This window comes from Acaromyces ingoldii (genome assembly GCF_003144295.1).
Source record: "Acaromyces ingoldii strain MCA 4198 unplaced genomic scaffold FA10scaffold_2, whole genome shotgun sequence".
In the NCBI taxonomy this organism is placed as follows: domain Eukaryota; kingdom Fungi; phylum Basidiomycota; class Exobasidiomycetes; order Exobasidiales; family Cryptobasidiaceae; genus Acaromyces; species Acaromyces ingoldii.
In genome coordinates, this window is record NW_020290248.1 from 2,964,198 (window position 1) to 2,982,086 (window position 17,889).

Here is a 17,889-nt window from a genome sequence, read left to right on the forward strand (position 1 = left end):
GACGCGTGGCTTTTCTTCTTCCTCTTCTTCCCAAGTTGGATTCCGATGGGTTGACTACTGCAATGGCACACCCAGGCAGGCACGCGCTCGGTCCGACTGTGGACGTGGACATCAACGCGGGGGAGAGAGAGGGCCACGGGCGGCCATAAATCAAGACGCTCCTTCTTCCCCCCTCCCCCACCCTTCCTCCTTCCCTTCCTCTTCCTCTTCCTCTTCCTTCACTTCCCCAATTAAGTAACAAACATGGCAAGCACCTACTCCTCTGTCCCAGCGGGCACCAAGACGCTGAAGCTTAACACGGGCAACGAGATTCCTGTGCTTGGCTTTGGAACGTGGCAGAGCCCTGCTGGCCAGGTTGAAAAGGCCGTCGAGGCCGCCCTCAAGGCAGGCTACAGGCATGTGAGTAGAGGAGACGAGGCCCTTTCACCTTTTGAATACGCTGTCCAAACAAGACTAATCCGCCGATACCTTGGCAGATTGACTGCGCCTGGATGTACGGCAACGAGCAGGAGGTGGCCGTGGGCATCCGCAACTCTGGCGTGCCGCGCAAGGACATCTTCATCACCACAAAGATCTGGGGCACCTACCACCGCCGCGTCGAAGAGGGCCTCGACGACTCGCTCAAGAAGCTTGGCCTCGACTATGTCGACCTGCTCCTGGTGCGTGTTGTCCTTTGCCTTTGCCTGTCACTCACATCACATAGAGTCGGACCACTGATCGAGTATGTATGCGTTCAGATTCACTGGCCTGTCCCCCTCGTGGTCCGAGGCGAGGAGAAGATTCCCGTGGACGAGAACGGCAAGCGGATGCTCGACCAGGAACGCAAGCTGAGCGAGACGTGGGCCGACATGGAAAAGGTGTACGAGTCTGGCAAGGCAAAGGCGATTGGCATCTCCAATGCCTCGCAGGCCCTGCTCGAGGAGCTGCTCCCCAAGGTCAAGGTCGTGCCCGCCGCCAACCAGATTGAGCTGCACCCCTACCTGCCTCAGCACGACCTCGTCCGCTTCTGCCAGGCCAAGGGCATCGTCTGCGAGGCCTACTCGCCCCTCGGCTCGACGGGCAGCCCGCTGCTGCAGGAGGACGCGGTGCAGGCGATTGCAAAGAGCAAGGGCTGCGACCCGGCCCAAGTCGTCATTTCCTGGGGCGCCCAGCGGGGCGTCGCCGTGCTGCCAAAGAGCGTGACGCCGAGCCGGATCGAGAGCAACGCAACCTTTGTCGCCCTCGACGAAGACGACATGCGCAAGCTCAACGAGATCTACCAGGGATCTGGCAAGCAGAAGCGCTTTGGTATGCCTGCTGTGCGTCGTCTGAATCCTCCTTATGCTCCTCTTCCCCTTGCTGACCCATCTCTCTTTCTCTCTCTCTCTTTCTCCTGCATCTCTCACAGTGGGGCGCTGACTTTAGGTTCGACGACTGGAAGGTGCCCGGCGCATACACCATCAAGGTGTGATTATCAATCTTGCCCTCAAACACCCTCGTAGGAGTAGTAGTAGTAGTAGTAGTAGTAGTAGTAGTAGTAGTAGCAGCAGTAGCAGTGACGGTGGTAGCAGTGAATGCAGCCTTTTCTATCAAATTGCCAAAGTGAAAAGAGAAAGATGAGAGAAAGAGAAAGAAGAGAGGACAGAGTACAAGGGTGAAAGGAGGAGGGAAATCACAGGTCCGTCACACAGCCGTTGCTGGCATCGCTGACATCGCGCACGTACTTGAGCAGGGTGCCCTGCGTTGGCTTGACGGGCAGCGGCGTCCAGTGGCGGCGTCGCTCGGCGAGCTCGTCGTCGGAGACGCCGACGACCTCGAGGGTGTTGGTCTCTGCGTCAATGGCAATCACGTCGCCGTCGCGCACGAGGGCAATGGGCCCACCGACCTGGGCCTCGGGCACGACGTGGCCAATGACAAAGCCGTGGGAGCCGCCGCTGAAACGGCCGTCGGTGAGGCAGGCGACGTCCATGCCCAGGCCGGCGCCCATGATGAGGCTCGTCGGCTTGAGCATCTCGGGCATGCCCGGCCCGCCCTTGGGGCCCTTGTAGCGCAGCACAATCACCGTCTTTTCTCCCTTTTTGATCTCGCCCCGCTCGACGGCGGCCACCATGGCATCCTCGGTGTCAAATACGCGGGCCTTGCCCGTAAAGTGCAGGCCCTCCTTGCCCGTAATCTTGGCAACGGCACCACCGGGCGCGAGGTTGCCCTTGAGGATGCGAATGTGACCCGTCGGCTTCAGCGGCTTCTCTAGCGGTCGCAGCACGTCCTGGTTGGCCGACAGCTTGCCGCGCTCGTGCGTCCATCGGTCGCAGTTCTCGGCCAGCGTCTTGCCCGTCACGGTGAGGTGCTCGCCCTTGATGAGGCCCCGTTCGATGAGGTACTGCACCACGGTGGGAATGCCGCCCAGGATCTTGTACACATCCTCCATCACGTACTTGCCGCTCGGCTTGAGATCGGCCAAGAACGGTGTCGCATCGCTCACGCGCTGGAAGTCGTCGATGGTCAGCTCGACGCCGACGCTGTGAGCAATGGCAAGCAGATGCAGAACTGCATTGGTGCTGCCGCCCAGGACCATGGTGAGCACCATGGCGTCTTCAAATGCGCCCTTTGTCATAATGTCGCGCGGCTTGAGGTTCAGCTCGAGCAGGTTGCGCATCGCTGGGCCCACCGTCGCACACTCGTCGATCTTCTCCTGGTACTCGGCCGGGAAGCTCGAGGAGCCGGGCAGCGTCATGCCCATCACCTCTGCGCACGAGGCAATCGTGTTGGCCGTGTACATGCCGCCGCATGCGCCTGCACCGGGGCAGGCGTTGCGGATCGTGTCGTAGCGCTTCTTTTCGGCGTCGGGCGTGCCTCCCTCGGCAAGGTACTGGCCGTAGCTCTGGAAGGCGCTGACAATGTCGAGCGTGCCCGGGATGCTCGCGCAGGACCCTGGCCGGATGGTGCCGCCGTAGACCATGATACCCGGCCGGTTGAGGCGACCCAGGGCGATGAGCACACCCGGCATGTTCTTGTCGCAGCCGGGGACGACGACCATGCCGTCGAGCCAGTGTCCGCCGGCCGCGCTCTCGACCGAGTCGGCAATCAGGTCGCGCGAGGGCAGCGAGTAGGACATCGCATCGGTGCCCATCGAGATGCCGTCACTGACACCCACGGTGCCAAACTGGTAGCCCGTGAGACCGGCGTCGTGCACGCTCTGCTTGATGCGCTGGCCAACCTTGAGCAGGTGGGCGTTGCAGGGGTTGCCCTCGTACCAGACCGAGGCGACGCCCACCATCGCCCTCGTCAGGTCCTCGTCCGTCTCGATCGAGGGCGTGGCGTAGAGCATGGCCTGCGACGCGCCCTGGTCCTTTGGCAGCGTCACCTTGCGGCTGTGCCGGTTCAGCTCGCCTGGCGGCGGTCGCGCGAGCCAACGGGCCGTCGTGTGAAGTCCAAGCTGCTGCTGCTGCTGCTGCTGCAGTCCAAGCCTGGCAGTTGATGGCATCGCACGTCGCGCGAGCAGCGACGGCATGGCCATGGGCAACCGTCGAGCAGCAACCATCGTCGTTGTCGTCTTCGTCGTCGTCGGCGTCGTCGTAGTGCGGCCTAGTCACACGTCGAGGGCTGCCCTTTTTTTTCTTCCTGCGAAAATTTGACTTTTTTTTGAGTCTCTCACAAGCCGGGAAGCAGGTTATTGGAAAATCAGTCGGCCGATTCGGTCATGGGACAAACGCGGTCCTCCTTATTGGTCGGGGCTCCTCATATGGGAAGGCGCTTCAAGCACTCTCTCGTCTTCTTCTGCTGCTACTACTTCTTCCTCTCGAGGGCAGCTCTAACTTAGCATGATCAAAATGCTGCTTTGGGATCACGACGGCGAATGGGGTCCAAGCTGTGAATGAAGGCAGCGCATGGGCAAAGGAGCGGTCAGTGAGAGCTGACCTCGTGGAAAAGAGGGGAGAGGGGCATGCACGGACCAAGTCTGCGCTTTCCTTCAGCCTCAAAGCTCAGATTGCACATCTCGTCCTTGTCTCTCTGGCTCGGACCCACAGACACACACACTCTCTCTCTCTCTTCCGTTCTCTCTCACCAACAAAGCCAGTCTAGACGCGGAGGGGAGCAGAGAGCAAGATGGAAAGCGGTCTCTTTTCGCTTCCCTACCAGCTTCTCGTCGACAATGTGCTCCCTCGCCTTGATCTCCGCTCCCTTGTCCGGCTGAGACTCGTCAGCAGAGAGCTGCGCGCCGTCGTCGACGATCAGGTCCTGTGGCGTCGCCTCATCGCAGACGATTACCACTTCCCCGTCTCGACGGCCACCGCACGCCAGACTGGCTGGCAGGACCTCTACAAGGGACTGAGCAATCCAGAGGTCTATGTCTGGGGCGATACCAGGAATCACCGATTGGGAAGCGCCTGGCAGGGAGAGGACCACATCCGCGCTCTCAGGCAGAAGTGCAATGGCATCGCCTTTCCCATCAAGCTCGATGTCACTTCGCCACATCAATTCTCGAATGGGCAACTGTCAGACGGAGCACCAGAGGGCGAGGTGGGCGTGCCAGTTCAGCTCCATGCAGGCGGCTGGTCCTTCTTCGCTCTCACCACAGAGGGTCGTATCCTGGCTTGGGGTAGCGCAAACGAGCGAGAAGAAACCGCATCAGACGGCGCTTATCGCACCTTTCCTCACCCAACGCTGCTGGATATGGGCAGTGCAAGGGCAAAGACGCTCTCAGTAGGCAGGAGCTCATTGGTGGCGCAGACGCGCGACGGCGACATCTGGCAGTGGTGGGATACCTGGGACCAGGTCCACTGCCTCACCATCCAGTCATTGGTCGTCAAGGCTGGTCTTGCAGGACAAGCGTCATCCTCAACTCCCTCTTCCACTTTCAAGATGCTTCAGGTAGAAGCGGGCTGGGACTTCACGGTGGCCCTGATCCGTGAGACGCCCCGTCGCGCGGGGCAGTTCGATGATGTCGTCCACCAGCAAGACGATCCGGGAGACGAAGAGTTGGCAGGAGCGCAGACGCATCTCGTCCTTTGGGACATGGACTGGGCTGCGGCCCCCGACGACGAAGCGGCCAACGGCGTTCTCGATCTGCCCGTCGTCGCACTCCCGCATATCCCCGAGCAAATCGTCAAGGTGGCCGCCGGGGAAAACTTCATCGTTGCCCTCTCACACTCGGGAAAAGTCTACCACCTCTACTTGACGTCGAGGAGGGATCCGGACCAGCTGCGCAATCTCGTCGTTACCCAGAGCTTCCGGCTCGAGTGGAAGCTTCTGCCCAACTTTTGCATCCCAAAAGACATTCGAGTTTCAGGCGCCGGTGCAGTCTCAGAGGTCGACAGCGGCGACGAGGATGCCAGTGGGAGCGACGAGGAAGAAGAAGGAGACGATGGTTTCAACGCAATTGGAGCTGGACGAGGTCAAAGGAACATTTGGAACATGGAGAGATTCAAGCATCTCGTCGACGACAAGACGAAAATCACGCACATTACGGCCCAGTTTCGTTCCTTTGCCGTGTATGCGCCAGACTCTGGCGAGCAGTACGAAGGGCAGAGCAGCAAAGAGGGCGGCGACAAACCCAAGGGCATTGTCCTCCTGGGTTCCAGCGATGCGACAGCAGAGAGTCGGCCCGTGGTGCATGCCAGGCTGCAGGGTCAGGAGGTCATCAAGGTGGTGAGTTGCTCTCCTTTGCTTGGTTTGAAAAGAAGAGCAGCATCTGAAAAGTACCTACTCATTGGATCTCTCCCGGCAGACTCATGGCGATTGGCACACGGGCGCCCTGACGAGAGACGGCAGGGTGCTGGCCTGGGGCGCATGGTCGAATGGGGCCCTGGGGACGTGGGACTCGATTCCACATCATCGCAATGCGCCGTCGCTCATCTCTGGCCAATTCGCTACTCCTCCTTCTCCCTTTGTTGGGGATTCGGCTGCCGCAGCTGCGGCTGCCTCATCGAGGGCATCTGCTGCCTCGCGCGGCACTGGCATCTTTTCGAGGCTGCGTCAAAGCTCGAGGTGGCTGGTCTCTCCTCCGCCACGGAGCGACAACGAGGAGAACAATGATGTGTTTTCCGTACCTGCTCAAATCCCAAGAACCAGGGACGAGGCAGAAGAAGAAGAGGCACACACAATCCTCGAGAATCGCATTCGGCAGCAGCAACAGCAGCGCAACAGCGAGACGGAGCGAGAGGAGGGGCCAAGAGGGGAGAGGCTCAGGATGCACGACTTCTGGAGAAAACGGCTCAAGCAGCGAGTGCTCCCGCTCGGACCCACACGGCAGCCCACACCGGTCCGCTTCGGCTTTCGAGGACTCGAAGTCGGCTCCAGCAGCCCGGATCTCGGCGCATCCGGGGCCGTAGACGCTGAGCGGGGTGGAGAGACCAAGTTTGTCTTTGACCTTGCCTTTGCGGGATGGCACAGCGGCGCTCTGGCCATCGACAAGAGCCTGCTGGGTGCCGAGGCGTCCTTGCGGTTGGCACCGTCGTAACAACTCTCTGTGCTGTATCCAAGAATGTTGCTCCATTTCATCATATCTACAGTACATACACCCTGCTGCTGTGTTATCATGCTTTTTGCCACTCACGCAGCAAGTGATTCTGACCAAGCTTTGTAGGCAGCAACGACATCCTCATCGAGCTGCTTCCAGTGTCGGAGCTTCTCGATGCTTTTCGGGTCTAAATCGACCAGATGTACCTTTAACTCGCCTGACCCCTCGTCCGAGCGCAAGAACAGGCTGCAGTCCTTCCACATGGCCGACAGGAGCAGGTCCACAATGTCTTGCCTGAGACTCGTCGCTGTCGTCGACGAGGATCCTGACGCTGGTTGCCCTCCTGGCGTGGACAGACGGTGGAGTCCACGCTGGACAGCCTCGGCATATTCCGCCAGCGAGGCGGCCCTCATCACCTCAGCTGCGGGGCCGTGCTCGGTTCCCACGCCAAACGGCGTCCCGATCTCCTCTTGCCACCTTTTCGCGACTCCCTCAATGTCGCTCTGATCAAATACGTGCTGGAGCTCGACAAGGTGCTTGAGAACGCGCTCGACAGCCGCGCTCTTAACAATCTGCCGAAAGTGAGAGAAGAGGACGTTGTGCTGCTGCTGCTGCTGCTGCTGTAATTGCTCCGGCTGCAGTGCCACGCCGTTTCGAAAGACGCACAGGTTAGTCCTCTCCTCCGTTCTCGAGGGCTGCTTCCAGTCCGACCACAGCGACTCGATGGCGCGATCCACCCGCGCAGATTGGCCACTAAACAGGTCCAAAGGATCAAAGAGACCCTCCCACTCTTGCCTCGAAAAGGGCTTCTTGTCCCCTCCCTTTGCCTGCTTGAGGATCCGGTGCATCTTGTAGCGAGAATGCTGCGTCTTGGGTGCTCGGCTCTCGTCCGAAAGATTTTTGCCTTGGGGTCTGAAGCCGCACTTGGGCTGTAGCGAATGAAAAAGTCTCGGTCAGCTAAATGAGAAATCCTGGGACGCTTGGTAAGTAGGCACCGCACCTTAATCTCAAATGCATAGACGTCTCCACGGTGGTTCCCTGCGCTCAGGTCCTGCGTCGCCCAGATACAGTCGAGAGCTTGGTCCCCGGTATCAATGCCCGAGGCTTTGCGCCTCTCCATCTTTCGCAGCACCTCGATTCTCGACGCCATGACGTCGAGAAAGGCTCGGAGTTTGGCCCGCTGCTCGTCGCCCGCAACGACGACGGGAAAGAGCGGTGGAAGAAGGGATGACATCGACAGGGGAGCCAGAAGCGGTTCAATGACTGTGCGCCTCCATTGTAGTGCGTCTAGGCTGCCATCATCTTCTTCGCTATCCGTCTTCTTAGCTGCTGTTGATGACGAAGATGATGATGACGACGACCCTCTGTCTCGCTTAGGAATTCTCAGCGCAACTCTCGCTTCGTCGCCTGTCCCCGTGGAAGAGCTGTGTACAAACGGGAATCGACTTGGGCCCTTGTACCGCAGCAAGAGATTCTTTGCGCCCTCTGCGAGAAGCGTCCAGTCATCAGGATTCAGCAGTGCAGGGTCGATGCTGCTCGGTGGTCCCTCGTGGCCCTGGCTAGTTGCCGGGCCCGTCAGGGCCTGGGTCTGGTCGGAGCGTCTGCGTCCCTGCTGGGACGTGGACAGGGTGCTCTTGAAGGGCGACTTGTGCGACGGTTGGAACGGAATCGGCGGCATCGTCTTTGTCGACCCGCGGCAAGTTAGACCGGCAAGAGTTTGCCTCAACGAAGGAAGAGTTGACGCTGACGGACGCTGGGCACGGACCAGAGGTCGAACGAAGAAGCAGGCAGCTGCTTCTTGTCGGGATTCGGGCTCGCTCTCTTCATGTCCTCTTCGAAGCTTCACTGGCCTGGTCGGGACTCGGGTATTTATTTTTGTTCCACCCGCTAGGGACACACACTATGGGTTAGGGACCCAGGGGGAGCTTGCCGCCGTTTGCCGGTCTCGCTTACCTTACAATATAAAAAAGGCCGGACCCAGGGTGGGGTAGAGCATTGTCATCGCCACCAACGATGACAATGACGCTGACATCTCCCGCCCCGATGCTGTGGCTGCTCGCAGGCTCGTCGGCGGTCGGTCTCATTGCGTGGGGTCTGTATCAGGCGTGCCACTTGAACATGGTACCCGGCGAGCCAGACGTCGTGGTTCTGCTGCTTCCTTCGTCCAAGGGTCGAGACTGTCCTCACCCCCGCTCTTCGGTCCTTTCTCCTCTGTCCCGCCTTCGGGCAAGGTGGGCGTGGACGCAGCTGGCCAGGGAGAGGGGCGTCACGCCGAGCAAGCTCGCAGCTCAGATTCGCGACGACGACGAGTACGATTGGGTCAAGGGCGACCGGCCTGCCAAGGGAGACATTGTCCGCATCTGGGACAGGGTCGTCGTGTGGGACGAGGACTGCATCGACCTGACGGTACTCGAGAGGTGAGCCCTTTCTGTGCTGTGGCACACAATGGCAGTCGCGGTCGCTGATCTTCATCATCAACATCTTTGTCATCATGGTCATCAAGGTGGAGGGATCGATCCGACAAGCCAGCCGATGAGGTCCTTGACGCCCTCGCTCGTCGTGCACCGTCGCCTGATCGGCGCGATCCCCTCCAGGCCGTGGTGGAGTCGTTGACCAAGTCAGGGAAGGAGGAGAACAGCAATACCGATGGAGAGCAGGAGAAGGAAGAGGAAGACGACGAGACGCTGAGGCGCTTCTGGAAGTCCATCGACCGGAGACCGCCGAGGGGCTGCGGCGCCGTGAGTGTCGAGTGGTACAGAGAGAATGGCCTCAAAATTGCCAAGGGTGGCTTCGAGGAGGTGCATGCGGCCATCAACAGCATCGACTTTGACGATGCAGAAGAGGAGGACGAGGAGGATCATGTTCCGACGCCGGCTGAGCTGGAGGAGGAGGCGAGGGTGCTGAAGCGTGGCAAGGAGATGTTTTACCGGTACGGTCCCCCGCTCCTCATCGCAATGCTCCATGCCGGCCTCGCCGGTGGGTTTGCCAGTCCAAGGATCATGACGGTGCTGCGTGCCACGGGCTATCTGGTACCGCCCAGCAAGGAAAGGCGGGCAAGCAAGCCGAAGAATGCAGACGAACGGCTAGGCTTCGGCATCGAGACGGTGGCCCAAGCCGTGGCCAACGAGGAAGAGGAGCGTCGGCGGCACCCCATGTACTTTCAGCCCTCGTCAAAGAGCGGCGAAGAGGGGCAGGTGCCCTCGGAAGCGGCGGCTGAACGAACGTTCAAGCGGCTCCTCGAAACGTCGCAGTTCGTCCTCGATGTCATGGACAGCGACGACTCGCTTTCGACGCCCTCGACGACGAGGCGGCAGCAGCAGACCGACGCCGTCGACGTGCTCTCCCGGAGTGGCGCAGGCTGGCTCTCGGCCACTCGCGTGCGCTTCATCCATGCCATGGTCCGCAGGAGGCTGACCAAGGGCAATCTCGCCTCGTCGTACGATGTCTCGACAGCGGGCGTGCCCATCAACCAGGAGGATCTCCTCGCTACCCTGTGCTCCTTCTCCACCGCCCCGCTCTGGTCGCTGCAGCGCATGGGTCTCAATCCAACGCAGCAGGAGCGCCAAGACTACGTCGCCCTCTGGCGCCACGTCGGCTACTACATGGGCATCGAGCCGCGGCTGCTGCGTCGATGCTTCCGCGATGTTGATTCGGCAGAGCGTTTCTTTGCCTCGGTCGCCTCGCACCACTTCTTGCCCGTCACTGCGCGCAAGAGGATGCCGGCGCCTGCCCCCCTCCCGCCCAGCGTGCGTCGGCGGCAAGACGTGGGGCGATACCTAAAGGGGGGAATGCGTGGCCCTGCGCTGCCCCTCCTCTACTCGATTGCCGAACGTCCACCGCGGGGCATGTCGTTTGGGTCGCACTGCGCCATCGCTCGCCATCTTCTCGGCGATGCCCTCGCCAGCGCCGTGGAGCTGCCCGGCATGACGACGAGGCAGTACTGGGCCATGCGTCTCCAGCTCTTTGTCCTGGCCCAGCCCCCGCTCTTTGCCAGGTACTATCCCCGCAGGGCGTGGGGCTCGGCTCTAAGGCACAATGCCAAGGAGGTCCTGAGGCGTCTGACGGATTTCACCATGGCAGGCATGGTGCCGGGAAAGGGGGGAAAGAGAACCACATACGAGCTCCGGGGCGAGCAAAAGATCTCGTGGGAAGACGCCAGCCACGTCCACTTGGACATTGCCGAGGGCCAACGGATGCGAGACGACTACTTTGCACTGATGAAAGAGGCAGGCGCCGTGCTTGCTCTCTGCCTCTTGACGCCCCTCGTCGCAACCACTTACCTCGCCTTGCGATCATCGAATCTCTACAGTACTCCCTTGTAATAATGTATATTTGCAAATATGAATGTAAATTGCTGTGCAGTGCCATGGAGCGACTTCTATATCATATCCCATGCTTGTCGGCCAGTGCTTCGAGTTTGTTGTACATGAGGCTGTTTGGACACGGTCAGCTGCCGCTGCCCAAAGCTTGTCTTGGCCCAGTTGGAAGGCCGACGGTAGCAAGGAGGGGGGAAGAAGGAGGAGGACTCACAAAATCAGAGCGCTGCTGGGCGCGCTGCGCATACAGGTCACTGCGCATCCAGCATAGAGACCTCGGAGACCCCGTGTCGCATAGATGTGGCGGAACGTCTGGAAGAAGCCGGATCGTTTAAAGCCGGGCTGGTGACCACGAAGCTCCTGCTCGGTCTGCATAGTCGACTTGACCGAGTCGGCCTGGAGGGAAAAGTGAGGCAAGACAAGAGTGAGGAAAAGTCAGAGACAAAAGAAGACGAGGGGTAGTGGCAGGCACTCACCGGGAACAAGACGACGTTGTAGCTGATGCCGGCCAATGCGCCCGCCCCGATGAGCTCCAAGCTGGTGAGGTCCTTTTTTGTGACACCGTTGCGCCCCCACAGCTTCCTCTTCCTTGTGATGAGCGTCCGGCACGCCCATTCAAAACCGAGGAACCAGGCGATGCCGCCGCCCGTCTCGCGGAGCAGCGTGCCTGTCTGGCCAAGCCAGAGACCCCTGAGTCCGTCGGCGCGGATCGTACGCATGAACAGGCTCACGGGACCATCTAGGCCTCGAAAAGAGGCAGAACTCAATGCTTGGCCGGGTGCCGTTGCTGATACTGTAGCACTGGGCGAAGCCAGAGACGAAGAAGCCGTGCTTGATGACGCAGCAGCAGCAGAGGCAGCAGCCACCACCTCGAGCTCCCTCGCGACCATCTGGACCTGCATCTTGCACTTGATGAGCTCGACGGGAGTCAAGACGAGGCTCGTCGCCGATCCAGCCGCGGCAGCAGCAACGGCGAGGTAGCTCATCGGCAGTGGGTTTTCAGCGTCGGCGTCCAGTGACGACGTCGAAGCGCCGCCGCCGCCGCCGCCGCCGCCGCTGGCCTGTTGGTCGTCGGACGACCGCGGCACGCTCATGCCCGACGCATGGCGGAGCTGGCCCTGGACAAAGTTGTAGGTGAAGAAGAGCGTCGCATTCTCCAATGTTGCACCAAAGATTGGCATCGAGAGGCCCTGTGGCGGGGGTGGCGCGTCATGGGGCGTGAGATGCGCGATGGGTGCATACAGGAGGGAGGCATGTGAGGAAAAGTGGATGGTAGAAGCAACTTACCCGAAAGAGGCCCCTTGCGCCTTCCTTGAGATACGTCTGCCGGAAGCAGTCGAAAGCCCCCCGATACATGGGCTCCTCTGCGGATTGCGTCTGCAAGCGCACTTTGACCAGGTCGCTGTCATTGGACATTGAGTAGCGCGAGTCAGCCCTTGGACGCTATCGTCGAGTGGCATGCAGGGGTCTAGGGGTGGCGACAGACTCACAAGGGATGCTCAAACACTTTGGACACCATTCCAGCAATCTGGACCCAAGAGCAAGGGTTCACGCCATCAATCAGCCTTTGCTCTTTCTCGCCCGCTTCGGTCATGCGTCGCGCTTCAACGACTCACAGAACCAAAGGCAATGTCCTTGGAGGCCCTGCTGAGCTGGAAAGGAGGCGGCCCTCTCTCGCTCTCGCCTGCGCCCTCCAAGGGCGAGAGTGCCAAGAGGGCCGGCCTTGAAGGAACCCCCGCGGCGACATGCCGATGCCGCTGTCTTGTCGCTCTCGTCGCCTCGGGAGGCGGGCGGAGCCAGCCTGCAACCTCGTACGACATCCGCGCCTCTCTCAAACGCTGGCGCCACGCCCGTCTCTTGGATCCGGATGCACACGAGTGCGTGCACGCGGAAGGAAGGGCACGATGGTGGTTTCCGTGTGAGCGAGCAATCGCCCCCTACCCTTTCTTCTATCCGCCGGGCAATTTACAGCCAAAACTTTCTTCTCTTTTCAACTCCAACTGGCTAGCCGTGCTACTTTACTTATACCACTTGTAGTAGTGAACGGGCTCTAAAACAAGGCAGTGGAGGAAAGCCACGGCCGTGCCGTGCAGCTTGGATTCCTCGCATCACCACACCATCCGGCGACGCAGCAGGATTAAGTCTTGGAAGGATAACCTGCCTGCCAGCCATGCGATGGACATTGAGCTTGGCAGGGCTTCCCCGGCGCTTGTACCCTCCTCCTATGCCAATCTGATTGTGCAGCCGTGGCCCTACTGCTGCTCTTTTCGAATCCACGTGTTGAGACGCGGTTGATCAAGTTAGACGTCTGTGCGCGCGGACCTGCAGGAAAAAAAAAGTAGTAGTAGTGTTGGCTCGCTCAACGACGTTCTACAACACTGCAGCGCTAGCTCTTCCAGACAGGACAAACAAAAGGAGACAGCAAGACGGGAAAGACGACGACAACGACCTAGCACATTGAGAGGGGCACAAGCCTGTGGATCCGACATCTGCGAGGACCGCCAATATTTTACCATGAAGAATACTTCCAACAATAGCAGTAGCAGCACCAGCAGCAGTAGTGGCCAGGACGACGAGATCCTGCTGCACCCCGATGCACTCCACTGCCTCAAGCGGCAGCAGCTCGTGAGCCTCTGTGGGAGGCTGGGACTCAAGGCAAACGGAAAGGTGAATGCGTGTGACCACCCTTGGATCCCTCCTTCGTTCAGCTGACCCTGTTACTCCACCTGCCCTCCTCGCAGAACGTCGATATGGTTGCCAGGCTGCAAGACTTTGCCGCCAATAAAGTCAGCGAGGACGGGCCGACACAGGGCAAGCTTGTCGTGCTGCGACCGTCGGCATCGATGACGACGACGACGATAGCGACAGCGACAACGACAATGACAACGACGAAGGCAGTGGTCAGAGGTGGGCGCAATCGACGAGCGACTGCCGCATCCTCTCGATCTGCCGTTCGATCAGACAGCCAGGGTGCGAGCCCGAGGCGAGGAGCAGAAGCGAAAGAAGAGGCGGACACTGCTAGGTCAGCTATGGCCACGCGACGCACCATGAGATCGACGAGCGGGACTGTGAAGCCGGCCGGGGGTGAAGTGCCAGCCAATGACGAAAACGAGGAGGCATGGACCCCAAAAGAAGGACCTTCAATTACAAGAGAGAGCCTGGCCGTCGCTGACAGCAATGCAAAGAGCCAAGCCGTCGATGTGGAGCTCTCCAAAGGACACGCCAGCATCAACGCGAAGATGGAAGGGAAGAAGGACAAGGAGGACAAGGAGGACAAGGAGGACAAGGAGGACAAGGAGGACAAGGAGGACAAGGAGGACAAGGAGGACAAGGAGGACAAGGAGGATATTGCGGCCACCGTTATCACCCAGAGCTCCGTCAACAGCGCATTGGTCTCGGGAGAGAGCGCGAGGAGAAGTCCGTGCCACGATGAAGCGACTTCCCTGAGTGAGTTAGGATCGCTGGCCAACATGATCCAAGAACGAGCCACGCCAAAGGCAAAGCGGCCCTCGCTGCATCACACAGAGAGTCCTCTTCGGTCGCTGACGGGAAGCATGCGGGGGCTGTTCGGTAGAACGGCCTCGCCTAAGCACGACCAGGCGACGCACTTGGGCAAGAGAAGCGTCCAAGACGACGATGAGCAGCAAACGCAGGAAAAGGAGCAGGAGCGACCAAGAGAGGGAGAGAGGCAGCCATGGAACAATGTGGCACTGGAAGACCTCGGAGACAGTCCCTTTAAGCAGTCCATCCGCCTCATTGGCCAGACCGTGGACTTCGACACAGACAGTCCACCCAAAGGAGACATGCAGTTGCCCCAACGCATCACCAAGCCTCGACCGTCGCGAGGCGCCCCGAGGAGCACGGATGATATCACCACGACGACGCCCACCGTGCCGCGCATTTACCCCATCCTTACAGAAGCTCGCAATTGCAACGACGACGACGACGACGAAGATGACGGAAGAAGTGGGCCCCCCTCCAGGAACCCCAAGGGCGTTTCCTCCTCTTCTTTTTCTGACGCTGCTGCCAAAGTCCTGGCCGAAATGAATGCTCGGCTGGCAAAGGCAGGCCGGTCAATCGCTCCCCAGCTGCCATCCCAAGGGATCTGGTCTATTGCCGTGCCAGGCTCCTCGACATCGTCTGGGATTGATCCCATTCGCAAGCTGGCTTCGGGCAAAGGCGATCGTTTCACCGAACAGCACGAGCGCTCCTTCGGTAACATGGACAGCATCGCCAATCACTACGCCGCAAAGAGGCGCGTTGCTTCGGCGAACTCGTCAGCCGCCGAGGCCCAGTCGCCTTCGCCCAAGCGCGTTCGCATGGCGCAAGACAGCGGTACGGGACGTTCAGCAAGGACGGAAGAGGAAAGAGAGATCAATCGGCGGAGGCTCGAGCTGGCCAGGCAGAAGCGAAAGAGCCAAGGTCCAGGCGCTTCCTCTTCGCAACAGAAGAGAAAACCGTTCAGCATCGCTTCGCAGGTAGGCAACCGCGTCGTGGGCGCTGCCAAGGGCCTGGCTCGCGATGTAGGAAGGAGCGTCGCCCATCCCACTGCCATCATTGGTGCTTCGGCGGCCACTACAGCGATCAAGAATGCCAGGAAGCCCGTGTTGGGCATCACATCGACGACGTCGGCAAAGGTGTCGGCTGCTCCTGCCACAGGCACATCAATCAGGGAGAAGACCTCTTTGCCATCCTTGCCGTCACTGGCGATAAGAAAGACAGCGTTCCTTCTCAAGGGTCGCTCTGAAAGAGAGCATTCCATGTCCGAGATGCCCTCTTCACCTTCTCAGTCACTAGCCAGCGTTCAGTCGCCACCCACCAAGAACGGGTGGACCATGGTACCAAGCCCGGTCCGATCGAGGGTCAACGATGCTGCCAGCCGCCAATCTCCCGTCCCTTTGACTCGTGCAGTCGCTTTTCCAAAAAGCACAGACTTGACACCTTCGCCCCTGAAGAATGGCTTGGCCGTATCCGCACACCCGGACCGAGCGACGATGCAGTTCAAGAAAGAAGCCGAAGGCGTCCTACCGTCTTGCAACATGAGCGACAGTTACCGCGCCTCTCCGGCACCTGCTTCCACTGCTTCCAAGACGACGGGGAAACCAGTGGGCAAGATTCGATCCATGAGCTCTGTCGCGACGAGCTCCTTGGCGTCCACGGCCAAGCTGTCGAGAACCGACAAGGTGATCCGGGCCGCACGCAGAAGCGAGATCCGGTCAAGGGCTCTTCTCGCCAAAAAGGCAGACGCCGCGCCATCTACTCGCAACAATCGAGAAGACAGCAGCAGCAACAGCAGCAGTTCAGTAGCCATCCAAGCGGCGCACAGAATAGGCTCAGTGACGTCAAGCAGAAGACGTCTGCAACACAGGGCCCCTTTCAAGCCATAAGGAAAGGCTACTTTTCTCTCTTAAACTTTGCCCCCTGTTATTCTAGTGTCGCATCAAGACATCTCTATCCATCATCATTGCTATGAGCGACTACATCGTACCCTCTGGAGAGTGATGAGGGATGTGTTCAAGGCTTGCCCGCTCGCTTCCCGTTGCGGCGGGGACGTTCGCGAACGACCATCTGGTTGCCATTCTTTGTACCGGGCTTTCTTGTCCTGGGTCCCTTTGTCTTTTGGCCGTAGATCGACCGCGGGTGCTGTACGTGGGGTGACGCTTGTCAGAAAACGGCTCTTCACCGAAACAAGAGGGGACATTCTCACCATGTTTGACTTGGATTTTCCTCGACCACCACCGTGAGGGTGATCGACGGCATTCATGGCCACACCTCGCACCTTGGGCCTCCTGCCCAGCCATCGACTTCTTCCGGCCTTGCCCAGCCGCTCATGTTCGTGGTCAGCGTTGCTCACCCTGCCAATGGTCGCGCAGCATCCAGCGAGGACGAGGCGCACTTCGCCCGATTGCAGCTTGACCTGTGCATGTGTCTTTGGGGCCGATGACGAGGCCGCAGCCTCGGCTTCCGCCCGTTCTTCCAACATCAGTGCTTCGGGAGAAGGGTTGGCATCATCATCGGCCGAAGCAGCCGTCGGCTTTGCCTTGGATCGGTTGACAAATGCGACCAGCTGACCGTAGGCGCCAGCCGAACGAACCAGCTTGGCAGGCCCTTCTGGCATGAGGGAGATGGCGTGAATCGTCGTGCCGATGGGGATCATCTTGAGCGGAAGAACGTTTCCCGGCTTGATAGCCTTTGTTCGGAAGATGCCCAAGTTCAACGAAGAGTTTGCACTGTTGCCACTGTCTGCGAGGTCCCCCGAACCGACGGCGTCCGACTGCCCCAATGCATAGTGTCGGTAGCTCTGCACTACATCGCCCTCCCGGAGACCTTCAGGCGCAAGGATGTAGCTCTTTACCTTGGTCGACTGGTGCTCTATGAGGGCAATGTGTGCGGATCTGCCTGGATCGTATTCAATCCGCAGAACCTTCTGTTCGCCTGGCTTTGATCTCTCGAAATCGACCATCCTGATTCTCCTTCGATGTCCTCCGCCCACGCCCCGCACTGTCAGACGACCGTGGTGGTTCCTTCCTCCTTTTGCTCGCTTTGCCACCGTAAGACCTCGCTCTGGTCCGCCCTTGTGCAGATGCGGATTCAATGCTGTCCGTACCCACCGCAACGAGGGCGTCAGAGGCTTAAATGTCTTGAATTGTCGATCCTTCCGCACGTATGGCGAGACCTTCTCGGAACTGACACCCATGCGCGCAAAGATGGATTGGCCGGCCTTGCGTTTCAGTGCCTCTTTTCGTCGTTCCTTTTGCGCTGCTCGCCGTTCTCGTCGAGAAATGGGCCCCAGAAGTGCCGCAGCCTGTTCAGATGCGCCCAAGACCGACGGCGAGGAAGGCGGCGAGGGAACAGAGGTGGACACAGGGAAGGGGCCATTGTTGACACCCACGACGACTTGCGAAGAAGATGCAAGTCTCGCCGCGGTTGCAGCCGTCCCACTCAGTGTCCGCACGCCACTCCCGGCTGTAGCTCTCCCAAACGTCTGTCTCGGTGAGAGCACAGCGCCTGATGTGGCTGCGTGCCTCAGCGTAGCCTGCCACATAGCCTCAGTCGTGTGGTCCTCACCATTTGTCGCCATCGGCAGCTTGGAAGGAAGAATCTCAAAAATGGCCTCACGTGCTTTTGCGCACG

The 17,889-nt window shown here is 59.8% G+C and overlaps 8 protein-coding genes across 8 annotated transcripts; 4 read left to right on the plus strand and 4 right to left on the minus strand.

Moving 5' to 3' along the window:
* The first annotated feature begins 70 nt into the window (after positions 1–70).
* On the plus strand, positions 71–1,583 carry FA10DRAFT_266047 (putative GCY1-galactose-induced protein of aldo/keto reductase family). Its single transcript, XM_025521330.1, has 4 exons — positions 71–399; positions 477–659; positions 738–1,298; positions 1,388–1,583. Exons 1-4 carry the CDS (start codon positions 244–246, stop codon positions 1,448–1,450), a joined length of 963 nt encoding a protein of 320 aa, XP_025379456.1. The 5' UTR covers positions 71–243; the 3' UTR covers positions 1,451–1,583.
* FA10DRAFT_266048 (dihydroxy-acid and 6-phosphogluconate dehydratase) lies at positions 1,494–3,596 on the minus strand. The gene has a single exon (XM_025521331.1). It carries the CDS (start codon positions 3,518–3,520, stop codon positions 1,652–1,654), a length of 1,869 nt encoding a protein of 622 aa, XP_025379457.1. The 5' UTR covers positions 3,521–3,596; the 3' UTR covers positions 1,494–1,651.
* A 168-nt stretch (positions 3,597–3,764) lies between these two features.
* On the plus strand, positions 3,765–6,439 carry FA10DRAFT_300769 (RCC1/BLIP-II; the record flags this gene model as incomplete). Its single annotated transcript, XM_025524888.1, has 2 exons — positions 3,765–5,628; positions 5,708–6,439. Exons 1-2 carry the CDS (start codon positions 4,087–4,089, stop codon positions 6,437–6,439), a joined length of 2,274 nt encoding a protein of 757 aa, XP_025379458.1. The 5' UTR covers positions 3,765–4,086.
* Positions 6,440–6,531: 92 nt separating this feature from the next.
* FA10DRAFT_285145 (hypothetical protein) lies at positions 6,532–8,117 on the minus strand (the record flags this gene model as incomplete). The annotated part of the gene is made up of 2 exons (XM_025523967.1): positions 6,532–7,368; positions 7,440–8,117. 2 exons carry the CDS (start codon positions 8,115–8,117, stop codon positions 6,532–6,534), a joined length of 1,515 nt encoding a protein of 504 aa, XP_025379459.1.
* Positions 8,118–8,378: 261 nt separating this feature from the next.
* Positions 8,379–10,796, plus strand: FA10DRAFT_266051 (hypothetical protein). The gene is made up of 2 exons (XM_025521332.1): positions 8,379–8,856; positions 8,943–10,796. Exons 1-2 carry the CDS (start codon positions 8,459–8,461, stop codon positions 10,759–10,761), a joined length of 2,217 nt encoding a protein of 738 aa, XP_025379460.1. The 5' UTR covers positions 8,379–8,458; the 3' UTR covers positions 10,762–10,796.
* FA10DRAFT_266052 (mitochondrial carrier) lies at positions 10,782–12,897 on the minus strand. Its single transcript, XM_025521333.1, has 6 exons — positions 12,372–12,897; positions 12,246–12,283; positions 12,043–12,157; positions 11,232–11,945; positions 10,970–11,151; positions 10,782–10,871 (listed from the first exon to the last, which is right to left on the minus strand). The coding sequence occupies exons 1-6, from the start codon at positions 12,573–12,575 to the stop codon at positions 10,823–10,825; spliced, it is 1,302 nt and encodes a 433-aa protein (XP_025379461.1). The 5' UTR covers positions 12,576–12,897; the 3' UTR covers positions 10,782–10,822.
* Positions 12,898–13,127: 230 nt separating this feature from the next.
* FA10DRAFT_266055 (hypothetical protein) lies at positions 13,128–16,241 on the plus strand. The gene is made up of 2 exons (XM_025521334.1): positions 13,128–13,422; positions 13,497–16,241. Exons 1-2 carry the CDS (start codon positions 13,270–13,272, stop codon positions 16,140–16,142), a joined length of 2,799 nt encoding a protein of 932 aa, XP_025379462.1. The 5' UTR covers positions 13,128–13,269; the 3' UTR covers positions 16,143–16,241.
* Positions 16,162–17,834, minus strand: FA10DRAFT_266056 (ribosomal protein L2). Its single transcript, XM_025521335.1, has 2 exons — positions 16,463–17,834; positions 16,162–16,398 (listed from the first exon to the last, which is right to left on the minus strand). The coding sequence occupies exons 1-2, from the start codon at positions 17,798–17,800 to the stop codon at positions 16,270–16,272; spliced, it is 1,467 nt and encodes a 488-aa protein (XP_025379463.1). The 5' UTR covers positions 17,801–17,834; the 3' UTR covers positions 16,162–16,269.
* Positions 17,835–17,889: the final 55 nt, after the last annotated feature.

Excerpts from the sequence above, each read along its gene's own strand:
- FA10DRAFT_266048 (XM_025521331.1), bottom strand. The coding sequence starts at position 3,520 with ATGGTTGCTGCTCGACGGTTGCCCATGGCCATGCCGTCGCTGCTCGCG.
- FA10DRAFT_266052 (XM_025521333.1), bottom strand. The coding sequence starts at position 12,575 with ATGTCGTACGAGGTTGCAGGCTGGCTCCGCCCGCCTCCCGAGGCGACG. Across the intron at positions 12,158-12,245 it reads AAAGTGTTTGAGCATCCCTT|CGACCTGGTCAAAGTGCGCT; the intron begins GTGAGTCTGTCG and ends GTCCAATGACAG. Across the intron at positions 10,872-10,969 it reads CCCAGCAGCGCTCTGATTTT|CCTCATGTACAACAAACTCG; the intron begins GTGAGTCCTCCT and ends GTGTCCAAACAG.
- FA10DRAFT_266056 (XM_025521335.1), bottom strand. The coding sequence starts at position 17,800 with ATGTGGCAGGCTACGCTGAGGCACGCAGCCACATCAGGCGCTGTGCTC. Across the intron at positions 16,399-16,462 it reads GAAAATCCAAGTCAAACATG|CACCCGCGGTCGATCTACGG; the intron begins GTGAGAATGTCC and ends CCCCACGTACAG.
- FA10DRAFT_266055 (XM_025521334.1), top strand. The coding sequence starts at position 13,270 with ATGAAGAATACTTCCAACAATAGCAGTAGCAGCACCAGCAGCAGTAGT. Across the intron at positions 13,423-13,496 it reads GACTCAAGGCAAACGGAAAG|AACGTCGATATGGTTGCCAG; the intron begins GTGAATGCGTGT and ends CCCTCCTCGCAG.
- FA10DRAFT_266051 (XM_025521332.1), top strand. The coding sequence starts at position 8,459 with ATGACGCTGACATCTCCCGCCCCGATGCTGTGGCTGCTCGCAGGCTCG. Across the intron at positions 8,857-8,942 it reads GACCTGACGGTACTCGAGAG|GTGGAGGGATCGATCCGACA; the intron begins GTGAGCCCTTTC and ends ATGGTCATCAAG.
- FA10DRAFT_266047 (XM_025521330.1), top strand. The coding sequence starts at position 244 with ATGGCAAGCACCTACTCCTCTGTCCCAGCGGGCACCAAGACGCTGAAG. Across the intron at positions 400-476 it reads TCAAGGCAGGCTACAGGCAT|ATTGACTGCGCCTGGATGTA; the intron begins GTGAGTAGAGGA and ends ATACCTTGGCAG. Across the intron at positions 660-737 it reads ACTATGTCGACCTGCTCCTG|ATTCACTGGCCTGTCCCCCT; the intron begins GTGCGTGTTGTC and ends GTATGCGTTCAG.